Source organism: Accipiter gentilis, chromosome W (genome assembly GCF_929443795.1).
Source record: "Accipiter gentilis chromosome W, bAccGen1.1, whole genome shotgun sequence".
NCBI classification, from domain to species: domain Eukaryota; kingdom Metazoa; phylum Chordata; class Aves; order Accipitriformes; family Accipitridae; genus Astur; species Astur gentilis.
Genome location: NC_064918.1, coordinates 4,786,076 through 4,800,036, shown reverse-complemented (window position 1 = coordinate 4,800,036; position 13,961 = coordinate 4,786,076). Strand labels below are relative to the sequence as shown.

Below are 13,961 nucleotides of genomic sequence, written 5' to 3'. Positions count from 1 at the left end.
TATTCAATTTTAATAGGAATATAGAATTATATACCTCTATTGCATTTTACACATTTAACCAACAACCAACAGCTGCTGTGAAATCCTCTGTATAACCCTGTACCAAGGCCGGAGGAATTGGCCAAAATCATCTAGTAGGAACATTTAGAACTTAGATAACAAGCTTAAGATTTAAGATAATTTGGATATAGTGTTTATTAGTAGGAGTATATTATAACCCAGAAGAATGTATAAGATGTCAGAATTTTAAATTAATGGAAACTGATAAGTTCTTTATGAAGCAACTTGTGGTTATCTGCCAAGAAACAGTTAGTTACCTGCCAAGGGCCAAACTGCGCAGAATCACCTAAAGGAGGTCAAGAAGTGGACAAGTGAGGAAGACTATGAAAGACCACCAGAGGACTCTAGAAGACCACCAGAGACCTTCAATGAGCTTGCATAAAGGACATTAACATATGCTAATAACTTCCCAGAAATCTAATGAATATGCATAACATTTCTCGGAAATCTAATTAATATGAATGAATAAGTTCAATATAAGGTGTATGATTTTGGTGTTCAGGTGTGCGTGGGTTTTTTGAGAGGACTCACCCACGCACCCGGCCGTCAATAAAGAAGTGTCTGCTTATCTACACTAAATTGGTGTTGATAAGTTCTTTATTCCGAGTTTTTCGACAACAAGAGGACCACACTGAGGTTGCAGGCCTGTGCTGGGATAAAAGAGGTTACCCCTGCATGTTTGCTGAAAACCAGGGAGAAGACATTTGACAATGATAATTAAATAGCGAGGCCTTGTTCAGGAATGACCAAAATCTGATTGTAATAGCATGTATAATAGATACATAAAATGCATGTGAAATTTAATGTAGTGTAGTGAATACATACCTGTATAGGTATAATACATTACAAGTGCAATACTGACTTTTTGCTACTTTAATGTCGTAAATCACAATTGTGTTTTAGGAAATGGTGCTTTTTTTAGTCCACAGTTTAAAATTTTGGAGGTTCCAATGCAGGGAGGCATATGGCTCCCTCACTACTAAACCAGTGTGAGTTCAAAGGTAAAGTCTTCATTTTGTAAATTAAACTTAATTAGTGGTGTCTTAAAATGATACGTGGTGAATATTTTCGGACACTTATTTGCAGGTACTGTTCATTGTGAGTGATTTAGAAGGCTTTCATTTTTCAGTAATCGAATACTGTTGGGTATTTTCTTTTACATGCACGTAGATATGTGTTGGCTGAGTAACAGTGAAGAGGTGGGGATTTTTGTGTGTGATTCAGTAGTGGCTATAATTTAAAAGATAGGTTTAATGTTTTAAGTCTGATAGTTACTATGGGTAGAATGATACACTTCTCTACTAACTTTACAGCAAGGAAAAGAATAGTATTTAACCCTGATTGTTTCTGTTCCTGAAAATACTTTTTTTTTTTCTCTCTCTTTTTTTTTCTTTTTTTTTTGTGAAGGAACAAGAAACATCTTTATTGATGCTACCAGTGTTGATATGATTACAGTAGCATTTCCTGGTGTCCCTATTGGGGTGGCATTCCTCATAAAAGCCCCAGGATTTATGGAACATGGGTCTGCTTTATTAAAAACAAGATGGATAGACCAAACAGATTTAGTAAACCTTTGGTTATCCACCTGGCAAAGTAGATGTTCCTTTTCTGAGAGCCTGGTCACACCAAAATGACAGAGGGAGTTGCATTAGTTCATCAGCATTCAGTAGGTTCACAAGCATTTTTGGCCTTGCTGTCTGCATATCAGTCCCCATGGTGATTCTTTGCCATGCCAGAGGGTTGGCCAAGCTCTAGGAGAGCAGTGACTCTCCAGAGACTCACAGCTGTGTCTTGGAAGACCAAAAATTAGGATGAAATTATGCACTTGGTCCACAACTCTTCACCAGAGACTTGAAGGCATGCCAGGTAAGGTGAATTTGCTCCTAGATGGAGAAGGTCTGTTGGAGGGGCTTTGCTGCTTCCAGGCCTGGGGCAGCTTAGGGTGTGATACTGTCATTGCATATTCTGCAGCCTTTTGTACCTGGAAGCTCTTTCCAGCTCCTGCAGGGACTGCATCTGTATTAAAAACTGTGAGATCAGGCCTAAATTAGGGAGGGAGCAATATCGGATCATTTTCTTGCTAAAAAAAAAATAAATTAAAAATTGAGAGCAGATAAGTATTAAGAAACTGTTGAGTGATTCATATTTTCTAATGAACCTCACTTAAAATTAACCCTAGTTAATGTTCTGCAGTGGTTCTTATCAAAATCTGAAGGAACCATTCCCAGATGGGAATGTTTACCTGCTGCTACGTTTACAGTATATAAATGTATATGTGAAAATATTGATGAGAAGTAGACTAGATCATGTGAGAAATTGGGATCCCACTCTAGGTAGGTTTTGTGTATTAGGCTGATACACTTCTTGTATGATATTGTATATTTACACTTCTATTTATATAAAGAAAACTTCTTTTAATGAAAACTTTAAAATGCCTTGTATATTATAAAAAGTCAGTGCGATAACATGAAATAGATTGTACATTTTTCAATTTTTTGTCTGTTATTTAAATCTGTATTGCCATAAATTGTTTTGTTTGGGGGTTTTTGTGATTTTGAAAATAAATGGTATCCTTAGTATTCCTCTAGGTATTTATTTCTGTTATGTTAAAGTCTGTCTAGTCAACAGTTGGAACTGGCATCACAGGGACAAGGTTGTCCTGGCGAGCACAGTCAAAGATTAAGTGTTAACACTGTCCAGATGTGCATCTAAGCTAGAAGTAAAATATCGCCTTCTAAGAACTGTCATTCAGTGTGAACAGTATTAAAGCATTTAAGAAGTGTTAGAAGGTATTGTACAGGACCTGCTTTGGTATCTTGGAAGATGTGGGTTTTTTTCCTGCCCCTTTGCAAGGAAAATGTGGATGACAAAGGTGAAATGTAGTTTTCATTAAGAGCAGCAGTCTCTGGAGTGGGTCACCTATAAACTGCTCTGTACCTCCTACCCAGCACCTGGGCTTTAAGGAAATGGGTTGTATGTGTAGGGAATATGTATATGCAACTAGTCTTAAACTGGTATTTGTTACCTTCAACCTACCCTGGGAATAAGCTCCCCTTCAACACCCCAGTAAGCTGGCAGTGTGGGCTGGGCTGGAGGTAACCTCTCTATGGATGGAGTGGAGCTGCAGTGGAGCTCATAGTGGGAGGTGGAAGCCATAACCTCCAAACTGGAAAAGTTTGCATCAAGTGGTCCACCTTTTTACAGACACAGCTGGCTTCACAGTCACTGCACAGCAACTTGAAGCAAGCCTCCCTCCCAGAAAGACGAGTCAGCCCAGAAAGCACAGTCTGGATGTCCTCCTTGGGAGCTGCTCTGATATGGGGAATGTCAGAGGTGCCCAGAATCCCATGCTGCCTGACAGCACACAGACACGTCAGCTAGTCGCTGCAGGGTAGACTGAGCTGGAGGAAGGACCTTGTGAGTTAAACGTTTATAACCACATTGCAAGCCCGTGTCTGAGTGCTGGGTTGGGTGCTCGCAGCAGCAGCACGGCTGGACCTTCCCACCCGGCTCGCCCACCCGCCTCTCCTTGGTGCACCCATGGCACTCGCCTGTGTCTCTCCTGCCTTGCAAACCTCACCACTTCTTCCAGTGCACAGTGCTACCCGAAAGGGCTGGGTGGGCTTTTCAGCGAGGGAGGGAAGGCATTTGCTTTCCTGTGCCAGTGGTGCGGAGAGTGTTTCCCTCGTCTCCCGGCTTGTGCCCTTGTCGTGGTTTAACCCCAGCCAGCAACTAAGCACCATGCAGCTGCTCACTCACTCCCCCCCCACCCAGTGGGATGGGGGAGAGAATTGGGAAAAAGAAGTAAAACTCATGGGTTGAGATAAGAATGGTTTAATAGAACAGAAAAGAAGAAAATAATAATCATAATAGTAAAAAATACAATAATAATAATAAAAGAATTAGAATATACAAAACAAGTAATGCACAATTCAATTGCTCACCACTCACTGACTGATGCCCAGTTAGTTCCCAAGCAGTGATTTTTCCCCCCCAGGCCAACTCCCCCAAGTTTATATACAAGACATGACATCACATGGTATGGAATATCCCTTTGGCCAGTTTGGGTCAGCTGTACTGGCTGTGTCCCCACCCAACTTCTTGTGCCCCTCCAGCCTTCTTGTTGGCTGGGCATGAGAAGCTGGGAAAATCCTTGACTTAGTCTAAACACTGCTTAGCAACAACTGAAAACATCAGTGTTATCAACATTCTTCTCATACTGAACCCAAAACATAACACTATACCAGCTACTAGTAATACCGAAAAGCCAGTCAAAGAAACTCTCTAAGACTCATTTTGGAGTTTTAGAAACCAGGCATTCTTTATTGCAGCGCTGGATGCACAGGGGATAATTCCACCTAGCGTACATGCCACAGCTTCAGCACAAACAGGTTATATGGAGTAACAATTACATATTAATCAGATTAGTATACATATACATAAAAATTATTGTAACTGATTATCGTAGTACTGCCTACAGCCGATCATGTGCAATGAAGGATCCATTTGAGTCGAAGGGCTGCTTTTGCGACCACCGACCTATTTGAAGTTCTTGTTGGCTGTCCTTGAAGTCTTTGTTCTTGTCCTTGTTCTTTGATTTTGAAGCTTAACGCAGCTTCAATCACATGTGGTCAGTTTCAACATTGTTCTCATCTAGCATACAGGAACATCTAGTCATAAGAGCTAAGAACTACAAAACTTAGGAGTAACTACCTCTACTAGTTAATTGCTTGGCTATACTTCTGTCTATTGTTTCAATCATAGTGTGTCCTGGGTTCAGCTGGGATAGAGTTAATTTTCACAGGAACCTGGGAGGGGGCACAGCCAGGGCAGCTGACCTGAACTAGCCAAGTAGCTATTCCATACCATGTGACATCATGCTTAGTATATAAATGGGGACGGGGCTGGGGGGTGGTCTCTTGGCTTTTGGTGGGGGAAGTGGCAGAGCGTCGGGTTCTGGGTGGTGAGCAGTTGCACTGTGCATCACTCGTTTTGTATATTCTTTTATTAGTACTGTTGTTGTTGTTGTAACTTCTCTTTTTGTATTGTCCCAGTAAACTGCCTTTATCTCAACCCTCGAGGTTCCAGGTTGTTTTTTTTTCTTTTCTCTCCTCCGTCTCCTCCCTATCCCACCGGAGGGTGGCGGGAGGAGTGAGCAAGCGGCTGCGTGGTCCTTTGTTACCGGCTGGGCTGAAACCACGACAGTCCTTTTTGGCGCCCAACGTGGGACACGAAGGGTTGAGATAACGACAGATCTGGCCAGAGCGTGTTGAAACAAATTTGTCATACGCATTTCTTATACTAGATAAATAGATGTTAGTCACAATGTTGTTTCATTTGTTTACATGGTGGCGTTTTGTAAGCTCTTATATGCTCTATGTATTGCCTGTAGTTACTTACCTCATCTCTGGGAGAGTGATTGGGATTATCATTTTGCTGTACTGGGCAATATCGACTTGTGAAATGATTACATGACTGGTCATGAGGTTAAGCTGGTATCTGTATGAGGCAGTGATATAATTTCCATACTTTGGGCACCTTCTATGGGATTTTATTGGTAATTACACCCAATCCATGGGGAAGTTAGGGGGGGATACTTCCCCCTGTCCGTTCACCTCCCTTTTCTCCTTCCGACTAATTACAACAGCTTTTGAGAATTTTGAATATCCTTGGGATGTGCAAGCCAGTGTGCTGTTAGTGCTATGCCTCCTGACTATGTTTCAGGTCTTGTTTAGGGCTACAAGAAGGCTCTTTAAGAGTACCACTCAGAGATCTCCCCCAAAGCTGGATATTCATGGGTGGCACGGCATGTGGGAGGATGTGGGCAGGTATCTAGAGAACTTCTCACCTCCAGTGACTTGGAAGTTCACTCCCAAACAACTACAGAACCCTCATGAAGTGATAGAATATTTGAAAGAAAAATGCTGTGGCTATTCCAAAGACGTACAACTCACTGCACTGTGTTGGACCCTGGCCCGTATCTACCAAACACTGCTTGATATTAGGCAGCACCCTCAGGGGGAAGAGAGGGAAAACAGAGTGACAGGCACTGTGGCTACCCCAACCCCAGCAACAGGTACTGCAGCTAAACCAGAGAACCAGCCTGTGCCAGTATCAGTTGCCCCTGTACAGGAAAAGAAACACACAAAGAAATCAGTTCGCTTAGTGAGAGATGAAAGTGAACCAGGGTTGTCGGGAGAACAGGAGGAAGAGGCAGAACCTGAAATAATTACCCGATCTCTATCCATGAGTGAGTTGCGTGACATGCGAAAAGATTTTAGCCACCACCCAGGTGAGCACATTGTTACCTGGCTGCTCGGATGCTGGGATAGTGGGGCTAGTAGTGTGGAATTAGACGGTAAAGAAGCTAAGCAGTTGGGATCTCTGTCTAGGGAAGGGGGCATCAACAAGGCGATTGGGAGAAAAACACAAGTCCTCAGCCTCTGGAGGCGACTTCTGTTAGGTGTGAAGGGAAGATACTCCTTCAAGGATGAAGTTACATGTCACCAAGGCAAGTGGACCACCATGGAGAGAGGTATCCAGTACCAGAGGGAATTAGCCGTGCTGGAGGTGATTCACAATGACCCAGAAAATGCACAGTCACCCGCAGATCCAGATGAAGTCCAATGCACACAACCCATGTGGCGGAAGTTTCTACAAAGTGTACCACCAACCTATGCCAATTCATTGGAAATAATGTCCTGGAAATAAGGCAATGGACAAATGGTGAACGAACTGGCTGTCCAACTCCAGCAATACGAAGGAAGTCTCTCTTCCTCCCTACGGGCCTGTGTCTCAGCTGTAGAGGAATTGTCCCGAGAGTTCCAGCAATTCAAAGTGGATATGTCCTCCTCCTCACCTGTACAGGCCTGCATCGCAGTTATTGGGAGTAAGCATTCCTCTGCCCAAGAGAGAGGAGAGAGAAAGTACACACGACGGGCTAACCTGTGGTTTTACCTGAGTGACCATGGAGAGGACATGAGGAAGTGGGATGGAAAACCTACCTCAGTCCTAGATGCATGGGTATGGGAGTTGCGAGAAAAAGTAATCAGAACAGAGGATTCTTCTTGGAAAACTGCTGCTCCAGTTTCCCATGTGCAGTCCCCCAGATAGAGTAGAAGGGCTGATCTCATTTCTGATCCCCTTGAAGGGACTTCTGATTCACGTGTGCAAAAAGAGAGTAATGGACATTCTAACCAGGATTAGAGGGGCCCTGCCTCCAGCCAGGTGGAGGAGAGGGACAACCGAGTCTACTGGACAGTGTGGATTCAATGGCCTGGCACATCAGACCCACAGGAATATAAGGCTCTAGTGGACACTGGTGCACAATGTACCCTAATGCCATCTAGTTATAAAGGGGCAGAACCCATCTGTATCTCTGGTGTGACAGGGGGATCCCAAGAGCTAACCGTATTGGAAGCTGAAATGAGTCTAACCGGGAATGAGTGGCATAAACACCCCATTGCGACTGGCCCAGAGGCCCCGTGCATCCTTGGTATAGACTATCTCAGGAGGGGGTATTTCAAGGACCCAAAGGGGTACCGTTGGGCCTTTGGTATAGCTGCATTGGAGACGGATGAAATTGAACGGCTGTCCACCTTGCCCAGCCTCTTTGAGGACCCTTTGATTGTGGGGTTGCTGATGGTAGAAGAACAACAGGTGCCAATTGCTACCACGACGGTGCACCGGCGGCAATATCGCACCAACCGAGACTCCCTGATCCCCATCCATAAGCTGATTTGCCAATTGGAGAGCCAAGGAGTGATCAGCAAGATTCACTCACCTTTTAATAGTCCCATAAGGCCCGTGCGGAAATCTAATGGGTAGTGGAGACTAACGGTAGACTATAGTGGGCTGAATGAAGTCATGCCACCACTGTGCCAGATATGTTACAACTTCAATACGAACTTGAATCAAAGGCAGCCAAGTGGTATGCCACAATTGACGTTGCTAATGTGTTTTTCTCAATCCCTTGGCAGCAGAGTGCCATCCACAATTTGCTTTCACTTGGAGGGGTGTCCAGTACACCTGGAATCGACTGCCCCAGGGGTGGAAACACAGCCCCACCATTTGCCATGGACTAATCCAGACTGCACTGGAAAAAGGTGAAGCTCTGGAACACCTTCAATACATTGATGACATCATCGTCTGGGGCAACACAGGAGAAGAAGTTTTTGAGAAAGGGAAGAAAATAATCCAAATCCTTTTGAAGGCTGGTTTTGCCATAAAAGAAAGTAAGGTCAAGGGACCTGTGGAGGACTTCGGCTGGACCGAGGAGCCTGGGGACGATATTGACCTTGACAAAATTGCAGTGTTCCCTTGAGAGAAGAAGAAAGGATGAGAAGCATGCTTGGTAAACTAAGCTTAAGGAATGTGTTGATCGTTTGCAGTTGTGATAAGGAACCTGAAAAAGTCACCCAATGAGGGGTGAGAAAAACAGCTTCTGACAACTTTCTGACCAATGAGGGACAGACATATGTACAAGGTAACAAGTATAATGGGTATAAATTTGCTGGCTTGTAGTAATAAAAAAAACCTTCTTTGCTTGTACTATAAGAATAAATACTTGTCGTTTGTCCGTCTCGACCACGACAAATGGTGACCCCGACGTGATCGGCAAAGTGATCATTTAAAGGCGACATATTCTGGCACTAGAGAGAAGTATAGCGGTGGCGGGAAATGCTGTGGAGACAGAGCCCGGCATAGCTTGAGAGCGGCAGGAAGAGCTGCTAGTCCAGACTGATACTTGACACCTGGAGATAAGCAGGTGAGCTGCCAGGAACATGGGCGGGACCGTCAGTAAAGAAGACGCCGGAATTGTAAATATGTGGAAAGTAATATTGCAAAAGAGAGGACTTAAAGTAGAAGAGTTAATGTTGTGGAAAATGCTCTTATGGGGCAAGCAACACGGATATAAAGCAGTTACAGTGACTGCATTTTGTGTGCCTGTGTGGCAAGGACTCGGGGACAAGCTGTTTGACAGTGCGTCCCGAGGGTCTAAGGAGGCAGCCAGCCTCCTGACGACGTGGCGCCTGCTCCTTGAAACCGTCAAAGACATTAAAGAACAAAGGGATAGGATGAAGGAGCCAGACGTCCCTATCGTGGGGGGAGGACAGTCCTCTTCCACAGAGGACGTGGGGTCTTGTTGCCCAGTCCTCTGACAAGCGCGCAGGGCGGCCAAAGCCACGGGGACGACAAAAGAACCCTTTCGTTGATGACTCTGATGATGAGCAGCCCTCAGGACATCCTCGGACTATTAAAGATAGAACATATAAGCGGCCACAGGACTTGCTTCCTGGTAGTGACGTATGCCCCGCTGAAACGGCAGAGGCGCCGGTTAACCCGTCCGCCCCCGCCCCTCCCTTGCCGCCTGATTCAGAGGATCAAGAAGGGATTAATAGCCCCCTCCGGGGGCGGGGAGGGGAACAGGGGACCTCATGCCTGTACCCCCCTCTGCCAGCCGAAACATCAGAGGGTTGGGATGATCCCATGGACAATAATATGGGGGATCCTGAACTTGGGGTGTCTGCGGGAACACCGAAGGAGGGACAATTACAGGGAGGCTCGCGTTGCAGAGGACAGCCCTGGGTCCTTCCGCCGGCTCGAATTACTGTCAGTCCCCACAACCCCCTGAAATTCTGGCAGCAGGGGAAAGCTCGAGCTCTGCAAGAAGGAAATTGGGACCTGTCCGAGCAAATTAACGTTCCTGTAACAGCAGGCAACTCCGGTAAAACGAATTTAAGGGGGACTGGGGCGATGGCTTTCCCGGTGGTACGGGGTGATCCAGGACAAGGAATTATGGATGAACATAGACCATATTCGTGGAAAGTTATACAGGATTTACAAAAGTCAACTGCGCAATATAGTCCCAACTCCCCCGCAGTTATGCAATTAATACGCCTATTAACTATGGAACAAATGACACCTTATGTTATTGCTCAAATTATTTTCCAACCTGTGCAATGCGCCGTTTTTCATAGTATCTGGACTCAGAGATGTCCTGGTTTCAGCTGGGATAGAGTTAACTGTCTTCCTAGTAGCTGGTACAGTGCTATGTTTTGAGTTCAGTATGCGAAGAATGTTGGTAACACTGATGTTTTCAGTTGTTGCTCAGTAGTGTTTAGACTCAAGTCAAGGATTTTTCAGCTTTTCATGCCCAGCCAGAGAGAAAGCTGGAGGGGCACAAGAAGTTGGCACAGGACACAACCAGGGCACCTGACCCAAACTGGCCAATGGTGTATTCCATACCATGGGACGTCCCATCTAGTATAGGAACTGGGAAGGGGGGGGGGGGGGGGGGGCGGGGAATCCCCACTTGCGGGACTAGCTGGGTGTCGGTCGGCGGGTGGTGAGCAATTGCCCTGCGCATCATTTGTACATTCCAATCCTTTTATTACTACTGTTGTCATTTTATTAGTGTTATCATTATCATTATTAGTTTCTTCTTTTCTGTTCTATTAAACCGTTCTTATCTCAACCCACGAGTTTTACTTTTTTTTCCCCTGATTTTCTCCCCCATCCCACTGGATGGGGGGGGAGTGAGTGAGCGGCTGCGTGGTGCTTAGTTGCTGGCTGGGGTTAAACCACGACAGTCCATTTTGGCACCCAACGTGGGGCACGAAGGGTTGAGATAACGACAAACCTGACCAGAGCTTGTTAAAACAAATTTGTTCCAAGCGTTCATTATGTTGATTTATGTGTTCTTAGAGTTGTTGCTCTGGCTTTTAAAGCTCTGTTATGTATCACCTCGCTTGCTGTATATAGTTCCTCTTCCACTGCTTATCATCCGTGGGAGGTGGATTAAGGTTTTCCCTTTGATGTATGGTATAACACTGGTTTATGGTATGAAAAAGTCATCGGCTGTGGGATTAATCCGGTATTTGCACTTAGCATTGTCACCTTTATACGGCGGGAGCCATCTGTGGGAAACTATTAATAATTATACCATTTACCTTTCCTCCATGGAAAACCAGTCTATGGGTGGGGTACCTTTCTTCCCCTCTCCTTTCTCCTTCAGTCCAGTTACAATGGTGTTTGAGAATTTTGAAAAATTTGAATACTCCTGGGGTGTTGGGACTAGCACGGTCCTAGCCCTACTGCTAGGAATTAGCATACTTCTGAATGTGGTTCAGCTCTCATTTAAGGTTAAACAGCTATTTAAGAAGATCACCCAGAGATGTGCCCCAAGGCTGGATAATTATGAGTGGCAGGGTGTGTGGGGTAGTATGGGCAAGTACCTAGAAAAGTGGGCACCTCCAATGTTTCGGAAATTCACCCCTGAACAAGTGCAGGATCCAGAAGAACTAGTAAAATATTTGGAAAAGGTATGCTGTCACCCTGGCAGCTCCAGAGAGATACAAATCACTGCAACGTGCTGGGGCCTGGCCCATGCCTATCGAGCCCTGTTCGACACCACTCAGTACCCTCAAGGGGAAGAGAAAGTCTCTAGACCTAACAACAAAACAATGAGCACTGCGGCCACCCAAACCTCGACAATGGGCACTGCGGCCCCTCCAGGCCTGGCAAGGAGCATTGCAGGCACCCAGACCTTGGCGAAAGGGACCGTGACCCCTCCAGCCCCAGCGACGAGAACTCAGGCTACCCAAACCTCAACAACAGGGACTGCAGCCCCTCCAGCCCCGGCAATGAGCACAGCAGCTACCCAAACCTCAACAACAAGCACTGCGGTCCCTCCAGCCCCACCGACGAGCACTGCTGCTACCCAAACCTCAGCGACAGACACTGCGGTTATGAAAAACCCAGCGAGCGATACTGCAACTGAACCAGAGGACCAACCTGGACCAGTATCGGTTGCCCCCATACAGAAAAAGAAATATACAAAAAAATCAGTTCACTTAGCGAAGGATGAAGATGAACCAGGGTCATCACGGGAACCAGAGGAAGAGGCAGAACCAGAGGTAATAACCCGGTCCCTATCCTTGAGTGAGCTGCGGGATATGCGAAAAGATTTTGGCCGCCGTATAGGTGAGCATATTATCACCTGGCTCCCCTGATACTGGGACTATGGGGCCAATAGCTTGGAATTAGAAGGTAAGGAAGCCAAGCAGCTGGGATCACTTGCCAGGAAAGGTGGCATTGACAAGGCAATTGGAAGAGGGACACAAGCCATCAGCCTCTGGAGATGACTCCTGTCAAGTGTGAAGGAAAGGTACCCCTTTAAGGAAGATGTTATATGTCAATCAAGCAAGTGGACCACCATGGAAAAAGGTATCCAATATCTGAGGGAATTAGCTGTGCTAGAGACGATTCATCATGACCCGGACAACCAACAATTACCCAAAGATCCAGACGAAGTCCAATGCACACGACCCATGTGGCGGAAGTTTGTACGGAGCGCACCATTGTCCTATGCCAACGCATTGGCAGTAATGTCCTGGAAGGATGAAGAGGCACCAACAGTGGAGGAAGTGGCTCGCCAACTCCGTCAATACGAAGAAAATCTCTCCTCCTCCCTACAAGCCTGCATTTTGGCTGTGGAGAAGCTGTCCCAGGATGTCCAACAAATCAAAGAGGATATGTCCTACTCCACACTTGTAAGGACCAATGTCTCAGCTATTAGGAGTGAGCAGTCTTCTGTCCAAGAGAGAGAATATAGAAGGTACACACCATAAGGTGCCCTGTGGTTTTACCTATGTGATCAGGGAGAGGACATGAGGAAATGAGACGGAAAACCTACCTCGGTCCTAAATGCACAGGTACGTGAGCTGCGAGGAAAAACCACCACAAAAGGGGATTCTCCCAGGAAAAATGCCACTCCAGTTTCCAAACAGAGTAGAAGGGCTGATCTTTATATCTGATCCTCTTGAAGGGACTTCTGAGCCAATTCTACGAGAAGTGAATACTGAATACTCTAACCAGAATTAGAGGGGCCCTGCCTCCAGCCAGGTGGAGGAAAGGGATAACCGGGTCTATTGGACTGTGTGGATTCAATGGCCTGGCACGTCAGACCCACAAGAGTATAAGGTTCTAGTAGACACCGGTGCACAGTGCACTCTAATGCCATCAAGTTATAAAGGGACAGAACCCATTTGTATTTCTGGTGTGACAGGGGGATCTCAAGAGTTAACTGTATTGGAAGCTGAAGTAAGCTTAACTGGAAATGAATGGCAGAAACACCCCATTGTGACTGGCCCAGAGGCTCCGTGTATCCTTGGCATAGACTATCTCAGGAGGGGGTATTTTAAGGACTCAAAGGGGTATCGATGGGCTTTTGGTATAGCTGCCTTGGAGACAGAGGGCACTGAACAGTTGTCTACCCTGCCTGGTCTCTCTCAAGACCCTTTGATTGTGGGGTTGCTGAAGGTTGAAGAACAACAAGTGTCAATTGCTACCACGACAGTGCACCGGCGGCAATATCACACCAACCGAGACTCTCTGATTCCCATCCACAAATTGATTCGCCAACTGGAGACCCAAGGAGTGATCAGCAAAGCTCGCTCACCCTTTCATAGTCCCATATGGCCAGTGCGGAAGTCTAATGGGGAATGGAGATTAACAGTTGACTATCGCGGCCTGAATGAAGATACGCCACCACTGCGTGGTGCCATTCCAGATATGTTAGAACTTCAATACGAGCTAAAGTCAAAGGCAGCTAAGTGGTATGCCACAATTGACATTGCTAATGCGTTTTTCTCAATCCCTCTGGCAGCAGAGTGTTGCCCACAATTTGCCTTTACTTGGAGGGGTGTCCAGTACACTTGGAATCGATTGCCCCAGGGGTGGAAACACAGCCCCACCATTGGCCATGGACTAATACAGACTGCACTGGAAAAAGGTGAAGCTCCGGAACACCTGCAATACATTGATGACATCATCGTATGGGGCAACACAGCAGAAGAAGTCTTTGAGAAAGGGAAGAGAATAATCCAAATCCTTCTGAA

At 45.9% G+C, this 13,961-nt stretch overlaps 1 protein-coding gene across 1 annotated transcript in view; it reads left to right on the top strand.

The window, feature by feature from the left end:
- LOC126035309 (uncharacterized) overlaps positions 1–13,662 on the top strand; it is a 229,681-nt gene extending 216,019 nt beyond the window's left edge. The window contains exon 2 of the mRNA XM_049793786.1: positions 10,600–13,662. Coding sequence (XP_049649743.1) covers positions 10,746–12,074 — 1,329 coding nt within the window. The 5' untranslated portion in view covers positions 10,600–10,745 and the 3' untranslated portion in view covers positions 12,075–13,662. The remainder of the gene's footprint in view (positions 1–10,599) is intronic.
- Positions 13,663–13,961: the final 299 nt, after the last annotated feature.